This window comes from Centroberyx affinis, unplaced genomic scaffold (assembly GCF_046629955.1).
Source record: "Centroberyx affinis isolate AG114_WGS23_722 - 3 ecotype Tasmania unplaced genomic scaffold, CSIRO-AGI_Caff_v1 ptg003861l_1, whole genome shotgun sequence".
Classification (NCBI taxonomy): Eukaryota; Metazoa; Chordata; class Actinopteri; order Beryciformes; family Berycidae; genus Centroberyx; species Centroberyx affinis.
Genome location: NW_027281708.1, coordinates 269639 through 288970, shown reverse-complemented (window position 1 = coordinate 288970; position 19332 = coordinate 269639). Strand labels below are relative to the sequence as shown.

Sequence of the window (19332 nt, the reverse complement as noted above, 5' to 3'; positions counted from 1 at the left end):
TCAATCAATCAATCAATCAATCATTTTTTTTTTTTTTTAAGTTTTCAGTAAAATTTTGAGCTGTAGTAGGTCTACTTGTCTGTAATGTGTCTTATAGCAATTCCAGAAGAGTGCAGTGGAGTCGAGCCCAAAAACAAATGAGGGCAAAAACGTTGTCATCAATATCTTTGAATGTAAATTGCATCAACAAAGCCTAGTCATTCAAGTCACACCCACTTTATTATAGTAATAAGAGTAGTTGCCCGGTCTGCAGCTGGGCGATATTGCCTCTGGAGGCTTTTGTGTTCAGAGCTTCTTGTTGTGAAGTTGTGAAGGGAGAGGTGGCGCTTGCCTGCCTTTACTGGGACCCGAAAAACAATTTTAAATACCACATCCTTTCTGCTGAACTTTGTGCGCTGACTCACCTCACTTTGTGGGCGTTTCTCCGACTGCAGAATGTGGGGCATTTGGGCTAGAACGATGGTAAGTAACTTACCGTTAACTGTGCTTGTTTACATTGGCCACATGCTTGCTTAGTGAGCAAACTAATACCATTAGCTAGATATCCAACGTTATTCAGGTTCTAATATCCGTCGTAACTAGCGCCAAATTGCCGAAAGATAGCTAGTTAGTTAGTTACGATGGATAGAGAATGCTAGCCGTTAGCTAAGGCAAGTCATCTGATGATAGCTCTAAGGGAAATTCTTAGAAGTAAGCTAGGTAGCTAGGTTAGCTAACTAGGTTAAAGGTGATTCTGCGATTGCGGAAGAAATATTTAAAAATGAGCGTAACAGCCAAACTCTCGTTTAAAGAGCACTGTCCACTTTTGTTCGATGGTCTAAGTATTATCACAGGAACATTTAAAACGCGTTTTTAACGTTAGTTACGCTGTCATAGCCCCGATATGTGCCGTTCTCCCTTGTATGGAGAGAACGTCAAACCAAAGTCTATTTAAAAATGTGGCAGTTTTAATTGGCCTTGTTTATCGGCAAAGGTACTTGTCTGGTAGAACATGTATTCCGATCTTTAACGAATCGTTATAGTCTTCGGGTAAATTCGGCATAAAGATAGTCCGCTAAGCAGCACTTTATTTCAATAAAATCTTTACTTTCATAACTGTTTCACGCAGCTATTTAACGTTAGTCCCACTCTACTGGACATGACATTCTGACCTCTTTGACAGCAGACCAGCTGGCCCCAGACTGAACATACGTTAATGCACAATCGCCAATAAAAAAAAATCTTATTTCGACTGCTGTAACTTTAATCACAATGTATTAGACTTCATTCAACGGGCGGTGGGTGACGGATGATAAGCGCCATTCTGAAAATTCAACCTAAAAACGATCATACCCCCCAAAATCATTAAATTTCCAAATATGACTTCTTCGCCGCTCAGAGTACGCCTTAGCAAAGCGCTCAGTGCTGCCACCCGTGGCCAGGAGGTAGTGGATTCAGTGGGTGAGAATATTTTGATGCAGCAGTACTCACGCCTCCCAAAAAGATGTGTCTCAAAAGCATGCTCCTTCCAGTACACTTGAGATGGTCAACACAGTAATATGTAAATCTTTGAGAAATGTGACCTTTAGGTAAGCAGAAAGCGAACAAATACATAACCTCCTGTCTCTGAACCCTCTCCTGCCGTCAGTGATAGAATGATTGTAAATGACCAGTAAGACACAAATATCAAGACTAGCCCACATCAAGTTGCACCCGTCTTGCGACCACAGTTACACAATGTTGGGAAATGGTGATACATGATCAATTATGTCTGTTTTCCATTTCAAAATCTGTTAATATTTATAAGTTGGAGTCATTACCAACAACTCCTTCACACATTACATTGGATTAGGGCTGCAACTAACGATTATTTTCATTGTCGATTAATCTGTCGATTATTTTCTTGGATTCTTTGATGTACAATTTTAAATGTGTTTTTCTACTATTTATACCAATTAACTTTTATTTTAACATGGGCAATTACAATAATTTGATACTCTAACAGAAGTTTCAAAACATAATTTTAGAGCTACAACGATTAATCGATTAGTTGTCAACTATTAAATTAATCGCCAACTATTTTGATAATCGATTAATCGGTTTGAGTAATTTTAAGAAAAATAAGTCAGAGTTCTCCGATTCCAGCTTCTTAAATGTGAATATTTTCTGGTTTCTTTCCTCTATGACAGTAAACTGAATATCTTTGGGTTGTGGACAAAACAAGACATTTGAGGACGTCATCTTGGGCTTTGGGAAACACTGATTGACATTTTTCACCATTTTCTGACATTTTATAGACCAAACAACTAATCGATTAATCGAGAAAATAATGGACAGATTAATCGACAATGAAAATAATCGTTAGTTGCAGCCCTACATAATTTGCTACAGTATATCAGAGTAAGGCCTTACTCGAGTTTCTGGCCAAAGATGCAAAATAACAGTTATTGCCTCAGCGCTAAGGGCAATTAGTGAATAAGAAATGTAATTTACACTCTCCTGTCTCTCAGGTAAAGGCGGGTATGGCGAAGCCCTGTTGTCTGGTGAAGCCTGTGTCGGCGACTCGGCTCGCCGGCCGCTACCTCGCCCACCAGAGGGGGCTGTCCTGTCTCCCTGTCCCGCCCCTGCAGCAGACCTGCGAGCGCTACCTGGCTGCCCTGGAGCCCATTGTGGAGGCGGAGGAGCTGACGCAAACCAAGGAGCTGGTAGCAGAGTTTCAGAAACCAGGAGGGGTGGGGGAGAGGCTGCAGAAAGGCCTCGAGAAGAGAGCGCAGAAGACTGAGAACTGGGTGAGTTGTGGCCGGATCGTGTTGGACTGAATGAATCGCGTCCTGAGGTTTGGTGCTGAAAACACAAAGCTTCGGTGCTTTTTGACTCCTGGTGATAAATTAAATCTGAGCAGACCCTAGCCCCAGCCATTCGGGACACCATAAGCTCAATATTCGTGTGCTCTCACGCATTTTATAGGCTCTATTCTTGAAATTTGATGAGGATTAATCAGTAGACTTGTTTTGGAACAGCAGAGCTCTTTTAGGTGTTGGCAAAGATCAAAACATCAGTATTATTCTGGTGAAGGCCGCTAATATTTTGAATAGTAGCAGGGAAGTTAGATACAGTTTTACATTTTATAGAAGTATATCACTCATTTTTAATAAGACGTGGGGTCAATAAAGGATTAAATTCATGTTAATTACCTGCTCTGTCCTGGGGGATTTGCAACATGTGACAAATGCTGCCAGCCACTTCCAGACTTGCTCCAGTGTGACTTCAATGACTTTAATGTACTTCACAAGGTCATTTGTGTCCCCACATGCTAGTGCAAGTCTATGATTGATACAGTAACATCTTAATATCAAAATTCATATTTTGAATTTGCCATTCTTGACAGTTTTGCATTGTGGTAAATACTGTCAGAATACCATTGGCACGGAAAGCACTCGTTTAGAATATTGGGGCATGTCACTGATGTCAGAATTTTTTATGAATGAACTCAAAATGCTGCGCAGTTAAGTTTGCATGGCGCAAAGCTGTTACTGCTGAATTGTATGAATCTGGGCCATTGTGTCTACGGATTAGGCTATATAGCATATACAGTAGATGGAGAACAAAATAGGACCCAGTATTGAACCTTGAGGTACTCTGCAGCTAACCTGTGCTGAGGAGGATGTAGAATTGCCTAAACCAACAGAACTGGATATCTTAGAGAGAATTGATATGAACCAAAGAGCCGTGTCAGTAATTTCCACACAATCCCTCAGACGATCAATGAAAATGTTGCGATCAACAGTGTCAAACGCAGCACTAAGGTCAAGCAGAAATAGAACAGAACATTCACCAGCATCCGCTGCCAGAAGAGGATCATTTGATACTCCATAGAGACATAGACCCGACTCTGTGTGCTGCGTTCAGAGCAGGAACCAGATTGTACACAACATTTTCTAATTTTTTTTCCAGACATTAGCTTGATCACTGATGGATTGTGTCTCTATCTTTGTGTGTTTATGTTTTACAGCTGTCAGACTGGTGGGTGCAGACAGCCTATCTAGACTACCGGATGCCTGTAGTGGTCCACTCGAGCCCGGGGTTGGTCTTGCCCCGCATAGAGTTCAACGACAGGCAGGGACAATTGAGGTGAAAACACTCACACACACACACACTCACTCACACAGAGCATGTGCTTTGCAACAATAACCATAACTTAAAGACATTATGGACTTCTAATGATTTAGTTGAGAATATGAACTCTACACTATACCAATTAATTTTTTTTTTGCCCACCAGTTACTCCAAATGCTGTCATATAGTAAAGTCATTGTCAGACTCTTTCATTTTCACTGGTTCATTGCTGTCAATTAGGTGCACACTAATAACCCAAGTAAACTGAAACTGGACTGTAAAAGGAAGCATTGTTTGTTCTTATGGTATTACTGGGTTATTATAATTTATAATGGGCCATTTCAAAATGGGAAATAACCGATTATTAAAATATGGTAATTCCATGAGGAGCAATGCTTTATTACACTATTCTCAGCTTACTTTCTGAGTACATTGGAATGTTTTATTTCCACTCCAGAACATACATGGCATATCTTGAATTGAAAAGAAAAGATAATGTATTACATTTCTGCAATTGCTTATATAGTACCTACAAGATTGTTTGATTGATTGGATTGATGGATTGTACTTAGGATGAGTGTAAAAGGAAGGGTTGCAACTAATAATGTGAATTTTTAATCAGCCTACTTATTTTAAATGAACATTTAAATAAAGAAGCACACTCTCTCTGCTTAGGTATGCTGCCAAACTGATAGCTGGCGTTTTGGACTTCAAGATGATGATTGACAAGTGAGTACCCGGCTCTCCTTCCCCACAATGATTGATTTGATTGATACATGACAAATTTGGTTACAAGTCTTAATAGAGAAAAAAGAAGCCAAGCTGCTGTTTAACGGTAGACCTGGTATGTTTCTTAGTGAGACGTTACCGGTCGAGTACCTGGGAGGGAGCCCTCTGTGTATGAATCAGTTCTATGAGTTGCTGTCATCCTGCCGTATACCCGGCCTGAAGAGAGACTCGGTGGTCAACCACGCCAAGAGCTCCAGGCCCCCCACACACGTCACTGTAGTGCACAACTTCCAGGTGAGGACAACAACACTGTAAGTCCAGGTTAGCTATTTGTTTGAGTTTCAGTGTTTAAATTGGCATCCTCCAAATTCTGGGCTACATGCTAGACTTGTTGTGTCACACTATGAGCATGTGTTAAGGGTTTGTTCTGTTGAAACCTCATTCTAAACCAAAGTCTATCTAAAATATGTAAAGTATATTCCTTGCACAACAGGTTGAAATGGGCAAATCCCTACCTCACAATCTCTCACTTCTTCCCCCATCCCTTTTTATCATTTGCCCATTTAGACGTTTTTATAGCTTTTGTAACATTGCTGAGGCTATTCAAAATGCAGAAAGTATCTGCATGGGCTAGTCAAACTAACAGGTAATGTCAGATGATGCCAAGTTTTTTAATGGTGTTGAATGATTTTGATGGACTCATCTGGGTGCCTGGGACGGGAAAACCGATTAACGCTTTTGACCTATGCATTCACTGCTATGTTATGATTCAGAATTTCATTAAAGTAGCGTGAAAAGCATAATTAAGTTTTTACTGAGGAGCTGTTCCACAGCTTGACAGAGGAAAAAAAAGTCATTACAGTAGTCAAGCTGATATCATGCAGATTCTCAGTGTGCTTATGACTTTGATTGGCGAGACATATAATGGAATAAAGATGGCCTTGGACCTGACCAGTTCTGGTTTTGAGGCTGGATCTTAGGACTCAACCTCTCATCTCTTTCCTCCCCTTCGAATCAGTTCTTTGTGCTGGACGTGTACAACAGCGACAGGACTCCACTGACAGCGGATCAGCTGTACGTCCAGCTGGAGAAGATCTGGAACTCGTCGCTGCAGACCAACAAGGAGCCTGTCGGCATCCTCACCACCCAGCATCGCAACTCCTGGGGCAAGGCCTACCTCAACCTCATCAAGGGTGAGCACGACTGTGGGTGCATGCAAAGCTAAAGGTCCTGTGCACTTGGTACTTGATTAGAGTAGATAGGCTAATGGTTCCAAACAATTGTATTCATGACAATTAGATGGTAACTAAACTAACTTAAAAACTGACTTCAAAGGGAAACGATACAGGTATAGATAGGAGACGGGATAAAAAAACGAAAAGAGATTTTATGACAGTGTGCCCTATGGTGTGGGAAATCTGGTCTTTGAAACAAATGTAATGTAAATCATTTTGAAGTTACTCACAATGGCTAAACCTTTTATCGGAAAAAAAGGCTATGACTATCGTTCTTGGCAGTTTGTGACTTAATTAATAATTAATTAAATAATGTTGAGTTTGGAAGGTGATTGTAGCACGCCCTTTTCTACTAATCATTATCATATTCAAGTGGTGTTGAGTTATGCCCATTACATATGTAACAAGTTTCAAAAATCTAGCTTTGTGCTTGGACCCCTAATAAAAGTTTTAAAAAATAAATAAAGCATTTCAACCTGACCTTTCAGGAATTGAGTTTACGCCTAGGAAGGCTGAACTAATTGTAATTGCAATTGTAGAATTATTCTCTAGCTTCAAAAAATTCAGATTATTAACTGATAAGTATATGAGCAGTTTGCTTTGAAAAAGCTCTATGAACGAAACGTCACAATAGGGCTGGGCGATAATTCAATATTATCGTTTATCGTCTTTCAGTGGAATCACATCGTGATGATATGAAGATATTTTGATATCGTGACACATTTCTGCTGTCTACATTGATGATGACAAGCAAATTTTACTTAAAAACTTAAAATGAGGTATGGTAGGAATATTATTTGAAAATTTCAGTTTTGTTTGACATCACACCTAACATCACCATTCGGTTCAATGAGATGAACATTAATTTGATTATTTAACGTGATTTTGCATACATGAACCATATCGTGATATATATTGATATAGAGAAAAATCCTTATGATTATCATGATATTGATTTCAACCATATCGCCCAGCCCTACATCACTATAAATTGAGTTTTGCAAGTAGTATATTTATGTTGCTTTGTTTTTTTTTCTCCCAGCACCCATGATTGAAATTGTCAGGTGTGCAAACTTTATTTTATTATAGATTAGTAACTCAGTAATTAAATTATTTGAAATAAAGTCCCAAATAACTTGGTAAAAATGTAACATGAGTACCTAAAAAGATCTGTAATGAGATTGTACTTTTTAAATATCTCAGGCTGATTTGTTAATTTTTGTAATCTGATCGAATCATGATAACATCCATGTTTGCTTGGTGTGCATGTACCGGATGTGTCCAGATAAGACCAACAAGGAATCGGTGCAAGCCATCCAGAGGAGCATCTTCACAGTGTGCCTGGATGCACCGATGCCTCGTACGTCACAGGAGCTGTACCGCAGCCGAGCCGCCGTCCAGATGCTGCATGGAGGAGGCAGCCGCTGGAACAGTGGGAACCGCTGGTTTGACAAGACACTGCAGGTCAGATCAGAGGCATCACACACACACACACGCACACAAATCTGACACAGATACACCAATACACAAAATGTCACTCAGTATGCCTCATACACTGATACACATATGCAGTTAGTGTTGACAAAATAGTGTTGCACAAAAAATGTATGCTGAAAAAGTATGATTTTACCTGGTTTGAGAAGGAGGATTTTTTCCAGATCTCATGTAGTCAGCTTGAATAAAATCCCAATTTAAAAAAAGAAATAATTATTTGCACATACTGTATTTCCTCTAATAGTGGCCGGTAGTCAATTAAAAGCCGGGTCTCCGATAATGGCCGGGGGCCGTGGTCGACACAAACAAATAAAGGCCGGCCCCAAATACAGGCCGGGGCAAAAAACAAAGGAAAAAACAACAGTGGATACCGGTAAACTCCTGGTGCCTGTTATATAATGTAACTGTAGTTTGTAGTAACGTACAAGTGCCACAAGATGGCGGTATGCCACAAGACGGCTCGGCCGGCGGAAGTCTCTGGAGCGTGCCGTCCTCGACTACCGTAATTATCGGTAATGCATTGCAGTACCAAAAAACAGCTACCTAACGAACCCCAACAGAAGCAGATCAGAAAACAAGGAGGCTTCGTACTAAAATATGAGCAAATATACTTATCCAACAGAGGTAATTAGAAATAAAGGCCTGTCTCTAATATAAGCCTGCTTCCAATAAAGGCCTGGTACCCTCTGCAGTTGAGGTAAATAAAGGCCTGAGCCAATATTAGAGGAAACACGGTAGATTAGGTTTCCATATTTGCCAGAAAAATCAGGCTCCAGTTGACTTAAGGTAATCAATTTCTAATTTGTACAACTGTGTTGCTTTATTCCTAGCATGTGAAAATACATATCATCAGTGCAGGTCTAAAATGCCTCTACCTCCAAAGGGAATTTTTACAGTAATAAAGGAAAATTGCCTGAATTTTCCTCTGACACCCATGGATTTTATGTTTTTGCTATGCATTTTCAGATAGGTTGGCTTAGTCCCATTATTATAGAACATCCTCCATGAATGTGTGAGCTTTCAATTTATTACCAAAAATTGGGTGACCAGGTTTTTGCAAGAAACAGCATTTGTACTTCACATATGCATGGTAAATAGAGTGAAATTGGGTGAACATCATTTATAGCAAAACTACTAGTTGAGTAATTGCATTTTTTTTCATCTTTGATTTTAGTCTTTTAATGTGCATATCATGCATGTTCAAAACTTTTGGGCAAAAATTTGGCCTCCCGCATTAAACTGACTGGCAGCAGTCACATGTTTCACCCTGGGACTAAGTCAGTCTGCTGAAAATACTGCAAACATTTCCTGTCTGACTGCTGAATTCGGGGTCCATGCTATGGATACAAATAATGGTAATTAAAAATCTCACCCAAGTCTAACTTGAACAACACACAGTCACACATAACAAAACTGCAAATCCATGGTATGTTTGATCCCCAAACTTTTCTGTTCTTGATTTCAGTTTATTATTGGAGAAGACGGGACGTGGGGTCTGAACTACGAGCACGCCCCTGCTGAAGGCCCACCCATCGTGGCTTTGATTGACCATGTTGTAGAATACACGTAAGTGGGCCGAAACATTATTTAGAAAAACATTAAGTGACTCTATATATAACACTGTTCTTGTTCATCTCATGCAGTGGTTTCTTTTCTCTCTGTCGTCATTTGTGGGAACAGGAAGATGCCTGAGCTTGTGCGCACTCCCATGGTGCCTCTGCCCATGCCCAAGAAGCTGCGCTTCAACATCACACCTGAGATAAAGAAGGACATCGAGGAGGCCAAGCAGAACATGAATATGTGAGTTGTGATATTTTGGATATGATGAAAGAAAACTGAATAAAAGCCATTGTATTATATACAGAAACACTGATGTAGAGGTGAAACAAGGAACTGTGGTGACCTGAAGGTCAGAGATGCAAGCTTGTGCCTGAATGGTGACATTGTCTTGACTCTTCATGCTGCCTGGGAAAATTGTAGTGAGGAATGTCAAATAATATGCTTTTCTTGCACCATAACTGCTGCTGCAGTGTACAGTATACAGTATATATGACTGAAATTTGCAGTGAATTGATACAAACTATACAGTGTACGCTCTATTTTTAGTATGGTGATACATGATTATGTGCAATATTTATGTATTAGGGGACAAATTGAGGCAAAAACTGATTTCCATTCTTCTTTATTCAAATTAAATGTAAACAATGCAGACTTCTGTGCACTGAAATAACTTGTAATAGCATGTTAACATACACTGTGAAAATGCACAGCTGTTTGAGTTTACCTTTAATACACACACTAGTAAACAGGCTTAGTGATGTAAAATGTAACATCTGACTAATGTCTAGTCTTGTCTTTATAAAAATGAAAAACAAAAATTGCTGCTCTGTAAAACAAGAGATTGCAAGTATCAATGTCAAGATTCACAGAATTAATGCTGAATATGAAAAAAATAAATCGGAATAATGTCATACAATAAGAAAACAAAAACAAAAGTAAGGCTCAGTAAACCAGATAAAGGTTAAAAGTTAAAAGTTGAATTGTTAATATACTGCATGGAAATATAGTGAGACACGCATTTCTGCAAACATCCATTAACTGATTGTCTTTCTCCCTCTCTGCCCACCCTGCACACCGTCCCGCCAAGAATGGTCCAAGACCTGGACATGAGGGTGATGGTGTTCGAGCACTTTGGGAAAAACCTGCCAAAGGCCCACAAGATGAGCCCCGATGCTTTCATACAGATGGCCCTGCAGTTGGCCTACTACAGGTGAGGCATGTGGAGATACACCGTCTTTAACCACTTAAAGAATTCTGTCATTAATGTGCCTATTAATCTCATCCTCCACTTAAATGGCTAGTAGCTTCTTTGTCTCTAAGTCCATCCAATTTCCAGACATTTTTGAGAAGAGAAAAAGATTTGCTCACTTTGACAATTTTCAAACTTTCAACAGCTCCAAAGCTTTTTTTCAAGTTACCTGAGGAGAAGACATTTCCAGTTTTTGTCAAATTCTTGTCAAATTTTTTTTTTTTTTTGGTATAAAGCATCACAGACAAACTGGGTTGGTAAACATGAGCGTGCCATGTGCAGTTCAGTTTTGTGGTTATTGAAGTCTTCAAAATTCAGCTACCTCTCATTGCTATTTGGGGCTAGTAACGTGTGAAAATTGGATAGTGCAACTTTAATTCTAGTTTAACACTTAACCTAAAATTTAGGGTAGATTAAGCCTCATTCACACACTCAGGGCTTGCGTTAACCCAGGGTCAAGTGATTCACACTCTGCTACATGACTTACGACTTACATTTTGTCATCTGAGTATAGATTAAAATATGCAGAAGAAGCCTTACCTGCAGTTATTGACTAAAAAAAACATACCTACAAAACAAGATAAATATGAGAGGAAGAAATGTTGAGAAATATGGGTTGACATTTGTGCCACTATAGGCAGCTGAATTTGAAATATGCGCACTGAATTTGTGTGAAAATTCCATGCTTTGGATCTGATCTTTTTTTTTTTTATAAGTGCAATTCCATTTAGTTGCAGTTTCAAATTCAACTCTCCCAAAGCTTTCAGGTTATATGCAAGAAAAGCAGTCGATTGCAGATAAAGAACACTGTAGATAGGTGTGGCCCTTTTTTGTGTTTCTAATCAGCAAGTCATAGGAGCATTATTATGATTGATTATTAATCAGTTGCTGTGTTAGCGGAACGTAGAGCTATTTGCTCGGCTGGCTGATAGGCTGCAGGCACCTCACAAAAGAAGGGAAACACCCCAGTGAGTAAAGTGCAATGAAACTATTTTTTTGACACAAACTGCCTGTTCCTCTCACTGTTTTCTCCTCCTGTCTCGGCAGGTTGCACCAGCGGTGTGGCTCCACGTATGAAAGTGCCTCTTTGCGAATGTTCAGACGGGGCCGCACGGAAACCATCCGCTCAGCCTCCATCGACTCGGCCAACTTCGCCAAGGCTTTTGACGACCCCGGCAAACAGGTGCGATGTGAGGGGGAATTCTAAAAAATACAATTGTTCAAACTATAAGTATGTTGGAGCGATTACACTTAAAGTTTAAACGGCATTAGCAATTGTAAGCACAGACGAGGTGTTTTCCAGAAAACTGATATGGAAATGTATTTACAGATACATTTACAGTGTTTTTGAATGGGTCTCGTCTGCTTAATAATATCTCCAAGTGAATCTTACTTTTATACCAGAAATAATTTTTGCCAGAGACATGTTTACCCTCTAGAAGTGACATTCCTGTCTTCTTTCTGCTCTGGATAGAACTCAGAAAAAGTGGCTTTACTGGAGAAAGCTGTAAAATCACACAGGCTGTACACTGACAGGGTGAGTACTATTCATAGCACCACTAAACATTTCACTTTCATAAGAAATTGCGGAGGCACAGTGTGTTACCATGATAGACGCCTTTTTGAAAGTACTGATCGGCTGATGCTGTTGTTAAGGCTTGTTGGAAATGGAGTTGTTCCTTTATATTATCCCATCTGCCATTCTTGACTAATGCTGTGCCCCATCTGTTTGAAACTATCTCATCTCAATGGAATATCTAAACCAGTATATTTAACCAGTTCCTCCATGTAATGCTGTTTCCACTATTTCCTCATTATTATTTTCTACTTCTACAAACTGTCAGCTAGAGACTCAGTCCCAACTATAATATTTTCAGGAGCTTTAGGAGATGTATTTAACTTTTTATAGTTTACAATGTATATATTTTTTTCAATAGAAATGATTGTCAGAGAGTTAATAGTTATATATCTGGTGATCCTGACTTGTAAACACTTAGATGAAAAGATGAGCTCTTTTAATGACTTCCACTTTTTAACCTTTCATGCTGAAGCAAGTACACCTCCAGTCTACTCATTCTCTCCAGGAAATATACTTTTCCAGTTTTGACCGTCCCCACCTCACACTCTTGTCACCCCAGGCGATCCGAGGCCAGGCCATAGACAGACACCTCCTGGGCCTCAAGATGCAGGCTATCGAGGACCTGGTCTCCATGCCCGACGTCTTCATGGACACCTCCTACGCTGTCGCCATGCACTACAAGCTTTCCACCAGCCAGGTATGAGCCAGAAAAGAAAAATACCTTTCTATTTCAGCTGATGATATTCTCCCTATGACCGAGCACTTTGCAAAAAAGCGTTAAAGTCAATGGTATTAATTCTGTACATTGGTTGGAACATCACAGGAAAGATGACGCTCGCCTAGCTTCAAAAGAAGGTTCAGTCATATTAAAGTTCCACAAAAATTTGAATGATGATAAATTGATCAACTGTTTTTTAGGGCTGAACAATTAATTAAAATTTTATCGAAAATCGCAATATGGCCTACTGCAATTTTCAAATCGCAGGAGGCGCAATATTTGTTAAAGGCGAAATGTGTCAAAATAGCATTTTAAATGAAATATTGTGGTGCTGCAGAGATGTCCTGGCCTACACATCATATTCTACAGATTTAAGAAAACATCTTTGTTTGGTACAGATCCCCGCAAAAATCACACCATAATCATTTTAATACGTTTTTCAATGAAAATGAGAATAATGATGTAAAAATGATCATTCCCTCAAATATCGCAAATCATATCGCAATTGCAATATCAGTCAAAATAATCGCAGTTAGATATTTTTTCAAAATCGTTCAGCCCTATTTTGCAACCATGACATAAAGAAAAATACCTTTCTATGTCAGCTAATGATATTCTCACTATGACCTAATGCTTTGCAAAAAAGTATTAAAGTAAATGGTATTAATTCTGTACATTGGCTCAAACATCACAGGAAAGATGACGCTCGCCTAGCTTCAAAAGAAGGTTCAGTCATATTAAAGTTCCACAAAAGTTTAACTGATCAACTGTTTTTAAAAGTTTTTGAATCCACCAGAGAAAGAAGTCAAATTGAGGGATTTAAAAAAATCACTCAAACCACTGCGGACAATGAATTATCTTGTTTTTTCTCTGTTAAATATCATTTCTGGGCCCATTAATAAAATGGTGTATTATTCTTATTCAAATATAGACAATGTGATGTCATGTCAAGATTCTTCTAGCACAACTACAATGGAGTTTGATAGCAGAAAATGTTTCAGTGTTTTGTTGTCAGAATCAAAGAGCGAGGGATTCTTTCTAGACTCTCCATTTTGCACCGAAGCTTAACAATCATATAGTCATATCATAATCATATAATCATATCATATATATATAATCCATGGTAGAAGAGGAAGAGAGACCAATTTCTCCACCGACAGCAGCCTCAGTAGACCAGAATCCTTGTAGATCTGTTAGGGATAGCCCTTAACTAACCCATCGCCCATTCTCCTCCCCCCGTCCTCCTCCCGAACCCTCCTCCAGGTGCCCGCCAAGACGGACTGCGTGATGTGCTTCGGGCCGGTCGTGCCCGACGGCTACGCCACGTGCTACAACCCCATGAGCGAGCACATCAACTTCGCCGTGTCGGCGTTCAACAGCTGCGCGGAGACGGACGCGGCCCACATGGCCCGGGCCCTGGAGGGCGCCCTGCTGGACATGAGGACGCTGCTGGAGCAGACGCCGAAAGCCAAGCTGTGAGGCCAAAGCCGAACTTCCATCCGAATCCAGCTCAGTTAAGACCACAATGACTCAAGACGAGACTCCGTGATAGAAAAATTTGGAAGACCCCTACCTACAGTGGACTCAGCTGATGGTCTGAACCAGTATGTTTTTTTTTTTTTTTATTTTGTTGCTAATCATCATGCACTTTAGATGATGCTGTAATACCTGGACTAGAGGACTGGGGGGTGCTATATGTCTGGTGGCAGGATGCACATGCATTAAAAACACATGATGGGGGGGGAAAACACAGGGGGTTTTTTTTCACAGATGTTTCTGCCCCCCCCAAAGGTTTACACTGAAGTACACATAATGACGTACAAGTTTTCGGTATAAATATCAGAATACTTGCCAGTAGAAATTTTGATTGATTTGTGTAAATGAATATTTTTAACAAGTTTTGAATTCAAAGTTTTTATCCCTAGGGGGATGCCGTGTTGTAAATGATTAATGTCGCTTTGTTTCGACAAGGTTCCTTATGTCATTGCGCCTGAATTTAAAATTTGATTCAAAAATACAAAACATTTCCAAGCTGTGAAATCCTTGCTGAACCGTCCTCAGGTGCATCCGATTTTTCACAGATTTTGCTTCTGTCAGCCAGTAGAGATGCATTGATTATGAATGTTTGCAGAAATGGAGATGAATACGCTAATGTAGAAGGAGAATTTCATAACGCAGGGAACACAAGGCTGGGGGAAAGGGCTAGGGATGTTTGATCCACAACTATTTCAACACTTAATGCCAAATTTTCTCATTTTAACAAAATTGTAAATTAAATGCATAATTTTGAAAGCACTTGCCTTACCTTATTGATTGTTTTGTCATTCTGTGTAGATGTACAGTAACATTTGTCTTGGGACAGATTTTGCTGCATGCTCTTTTTCAGCACTGCCCTTGTTCATATTGGTGGGGGATTATTTTTTATGTAATATCAAAACAATCAGAGGTCTAAATGCCTCTGTATGTTACCTTCCAAAATAAAAAAGAAATAGCAGCATGACTACTACAAGCTGTCTGCTTAGTATACAGGCACATCCAGCATCTTCCTAGAGCCCAGTCTGAGGTAATACCCCATTTATCCACAAGGGGGAGTAAAGCCACTAGTCTGGAGAATGAGAGTATTATATTATCTGGAACACTGACATATGAGCGGGGTGTTTTAAAATGGCTACTAAAGAGGAATGTGTACTTTTATACATCTATTGCTGCCAAAAGAAAAAGTTTTATGTTGACTGAACATCATCTAAATGTGTATATAGTCTTCCTGAGAAGTAAACATCTACCTTCCACTTAGGCCTAACCTAAATTTTGCCTAGATGGCTATGGGTCATTTAGATGTGTTTTAAATTGCTCAGTGGGATGAATGTAATTAAACAACTTATTTTACATATTAAAGACTTCACTTCAGTATACGGTGCTCAAAGGCTGAAATGACTGTACAGTGTCTGGTAAACTGCTTGCAATAGTCCATCACCACAACACAGATCCTACATGGGGGCTTTTTCCACAGGACATGGTAAGTTATCGGTTATAGGCATGATGTTACTGTGAATGGTTTGCTCTAGTACAGTGATTCTCAGCCTTTTTCATATCAAGGACCCCTAATTTAGTCCACATTAGGGCAACGGACCCCCCATTTGATGAGATTTTGTCTCTCGGACCCAAATCTGAGAATATTTTTATTGTCAGATATGATTTTGTCCAGAATTCCATGACTATCTGTATTGTAAGTAGAGAGATAACAGAGAAACTATGATCAAAACAGTCATTCTTCTACATTCTCTAATTGTGTTCACTTCTTGTAAATGAAATAATGCTGAGACAATATATCGAAATCCGAAAATGGTAGCTGCAGTGAAATAACTGAAAATGATTTGACGTTTTGAAAAAGAGCCACACGGATTCTTCTCCTAAAAATCATTAATCTCAAAATAAGAAATCATTATCTCCTATAGCTATAACTCTGATTACCTCTGAGGTTCTTCACTGGGAAATGATCCAAATGTCCTGCAAGGACCGGGTAGCAGTTGATAATTATAGTGTCGGTACTGATAATAATAAAAGAAACTGAATTATACCTCTTGGGAGATGTAAATCTTGCAGCACTATGTTAAAGTTGTACCTAATTATGTAAAGTTTTAGGTAGGCTAATTCAGTGGTTCTCAACGTGGGGTCCGGGGACCACCAGGGGTCCTTGAGCGGGTTCCAGGGGGTCCCCAGAAAGTTTAATGAATTGTTAAACTTCAGCATAATTTCATTTACAAGAAGTTAACTCAATTAGAGAATGTAGAAGAATGATTAGTTTCACTGTTATCCCTCAATACAGATAGGAAAATCATATCTAACAATAAAAACTTTCTCAGATTTGGGTCTGAGAGACAAAATCTCATCAAATGGGGGTCTGTGACCCTAATGTGGACTAAATTAGGGTTCCTTGATATGAAAAAGGTTGAGAATCACTGGGCTAATATAGCAGAATAGAGAAATAAACAGAAAATAAGGTGGAATTGTATGCACAGGAGCTGGATATAGATGTTATACTTATGTGATGGACAAAAGAAAGTGCTGCAGCAACTAACTCATCAAAAGGAATGATGGTGTGTGTGTGTGTGTGTGTGTGGACACCTTCATACCATGCATCCCCCATGCCTTGCCCATGTGCACCCACACACACATGAACACACATGACACATAATTATTGGCTTGTACAGGATGGCCCTCAGCACCCTCAGCCACCCCCCTATGTGAACAAAGGAGAGTAGCAGAGTACTGCGCTAAGTCCCAACTTGACTAATCTCACGCAAAAGTGTGTCCGCTTCCACTTCCATCATCCCCTCTGTTTCCATGGAGACAGACCCCTGTTAGCCAATCCCAAAAGTCCCACAGCCAGTGTGACCAATGGGATTAAGAGCTGATTCAGTAATAAAGCTGGGGGGCTGACAGGCGGGTTTAGATAATGTTGGTCGGGTTACAGAGTGTGTCATGTGGAGTCTAGAGGACAGGCCTGATGTGGGGTTTGTGGTATAATGTATGTATCTATTTGTGTGTGTGTGTGTGTGTGTATATGTAGTGGTGATTAAGGGGAGAACTTTGCATAAGGGCCTAATGTCCTGAAACGCAGAGAGAGAATAATTGTGAAACACTCTGCACACAAGATTTTAGTGAGTAGAATGTTTCACAATTGTTCTCTTTCACTTTCCCATAATTTTGGGGTACAAAGGAGATGACTAAAAACTTACTTGTACAAAAACTGAATATGACAGAACTCTTCATTCTAGCTTTTTCCTGGACACACAAAAGGAAGCTTTCAGGCTGGTAGAATTTATTTGACCTAAATCTATAACTTTTGACTACTACTTGTATGACTTTGAAGGGGAGAACATTTTCGTCAAAAACCAACCAGATGAATCTTGTTAAATAGGTTATTTTGATGAATTAATTTTTCTACTGATAAACAAAGCTGCCAGGGTTGCAAGCAAACCAAAGAAAAAGTAAAAAAAAAAAACCCTTTTCACAGCTTGGCAATGAGGAATTTTGCTAACTTTAGTGTGGCAGAGCATAATTTAGAACCCAAACTATGATAAGAATACATTGCCCAGCAAATACAGCAGCATTAGTGTGTGCAGTCAACACTGTAAACTTGGGGACTGTGAGAAAGATGTGCAAGAGGTTAAATAAGTTATGGGAACAAAATTGCAAAGACTTTAATGCAGATAGTGCAGCCTTGACATTTCCTGCAAGATGGAAGAAGTGATCGTTTGAAATTTCCCATTGACATTTTCACCTGTGAATTGTCTCTTTGCCAGTGAAATGAAGTTTTCACATGTGAAACAAATGTTGACAGATCTAATGGCATGTGAAAATCTGAAAAAAAAAAAAAAAAAACACTTTATCTAGAAATTGAGATTTCTAACATCTGAAGAAAAAACTGAAGGAAAAACTGAATTCACATGAGGGTTTTCACATGTGACTTTTTTTGTAAGGGATATTGAGACTGATTGAGATGAATTATGAATCGACACTGTAACCTTGGGTCTTACATTGATTTTGCTGTTGCAAAAAGAAAACAAGTGCAGTTTCTGTACAGTCCCACAGTCCATGGAAAGATGTGACTTGAAAGAGGGTAGACAAAGAGACTCCCCATTACTGCCAATGTTAAAAATTCATGTTTTCTGGCAATATGTGTAGCTTAATAGTCTTTCTATAAGATGTATATGAATACATCTTTTTCTTGTCTTCTGTCCCATATTTTGTTGTGTTTGGGAAACAAATGTATGACCATTGAAATCCACTTGTCTTGTTTCTGGGTTTGAACTCTATTCTGTTTCTATATGGCAATGATGTATAGTTCTTTCTGAATACAAGAAGAGGATTGTGGAAGGTGAAAATGTGCTGCTCATGTGTTAAGTTTCATGGATCACATACAATTTTCACAATACAGCTTTTACTTGAATTTACAAAATTGGCAAACTCTTCTGTAAAACTTAATTTTGTGATAGAAAATTATGATAACACTCCTTAATGACCATCAGCCTCCTTTTCATCTCGACTCTTCTCCACGCCAAGGTCCTTGAGGTGTTTGCACCGCAGTTTGCATTCATCGTTCAGTGAGTTATATTTATAGCAAACCCACCGACAGCAATGAATGTTGATCGCAGCCATTAGACAAAGGAGGTGTTGAAAAGATTCATCCGGCCTCTTTTTATGAAGCAGTAATATCGCTTGTTTCGTTCACTCCGCCCTTCAGCGTTCAGCCAATCACAAGACACCAGCAATCTTCCAAACCCTGGCGACTGTTAGCCAGCTTAGCACGTTAGCTTTAGTTTAGACAAGCTCTTTGTTAGCCAGCAAGCTAAGCTAACGCAATTGCAAAAGCTAATAATGCACTTATTTTTTTGCATATCTGGGAATCTCTCATTTATTTATTTATTTATTTATTTCAATCTATTGTATTCGCAATTACTTGGCTAACTTGCCAATCTTACCTATCTTCTCTACTGATATCTTGCTAGCTTAATTTAATTCAAGTCATTGAAGTTAGACCATCAACCAATACACAAAAAATATGAAGAGAGGTATACGTATCTTTTCTGTGCATTATATTTGTCAAGTTGTACCCTCTGAGCCTGATAAGAATGCATGCTAGCTCCATTGCTGGTTGCACTCGTGATTT

General features: G+C 39.3%; 1 protein-coding gene across 1 annotated transcript; it reads left to right on the top strand.

The window, feature by feature from the left end:
• The first annotated feature begins 261 nt into the window (after positions 1-261).
• crata (carnitine O-acetyltransferase a) lies at positions 262-15519 on the top strand. Its single transcript, XM_071541398.1, has 14 exons — positions 262-462; positions 2490-2768; positions 3992-4110; positions 4771-4824; positions 4953-5118; positions 5843-6017; positions 7345-7523; positions 9019-9119; positions 9234-9353; positions 10201-10323; positions 11410-11545; positions 11837-11899; positions 12501-12638; positions 13923-15519. Exons 1-14 carry the CDS (start codon positions 436-438, stop codon positions 14136-14138), a joined length of 1896 nt encoding a protein of 631 aa, XP_071397499.1. The 5' UTR covers positions 262-435; the 3' UTR covers positions 14139-15519.
• Positions 15520-19332: the final 3813 nt, after the last annotated feature.

Bases quoted from the DNA above. Each gene is read 5' to 3' on its own strand.
- crata (XM_071541398.1), top strand. From the start codon at position 436: ATGTGGGGCATTTGGGCTAGAACGATG. The intron at 4,825-4,952 runs GTGAGTACCCGG...TATGTTTCTTAG, and splicing joins TTCAAGATGATGATTGACAA to TGAGACGTTACCGGTCGAGT. The intron at 5,119-5,842 runs GTGAGGACAACA...CCTTCGAATCAG, and splicing joins CTGTAGTGCACAACTTCCAG to TTCTTTGTGCTGGACGTGTA.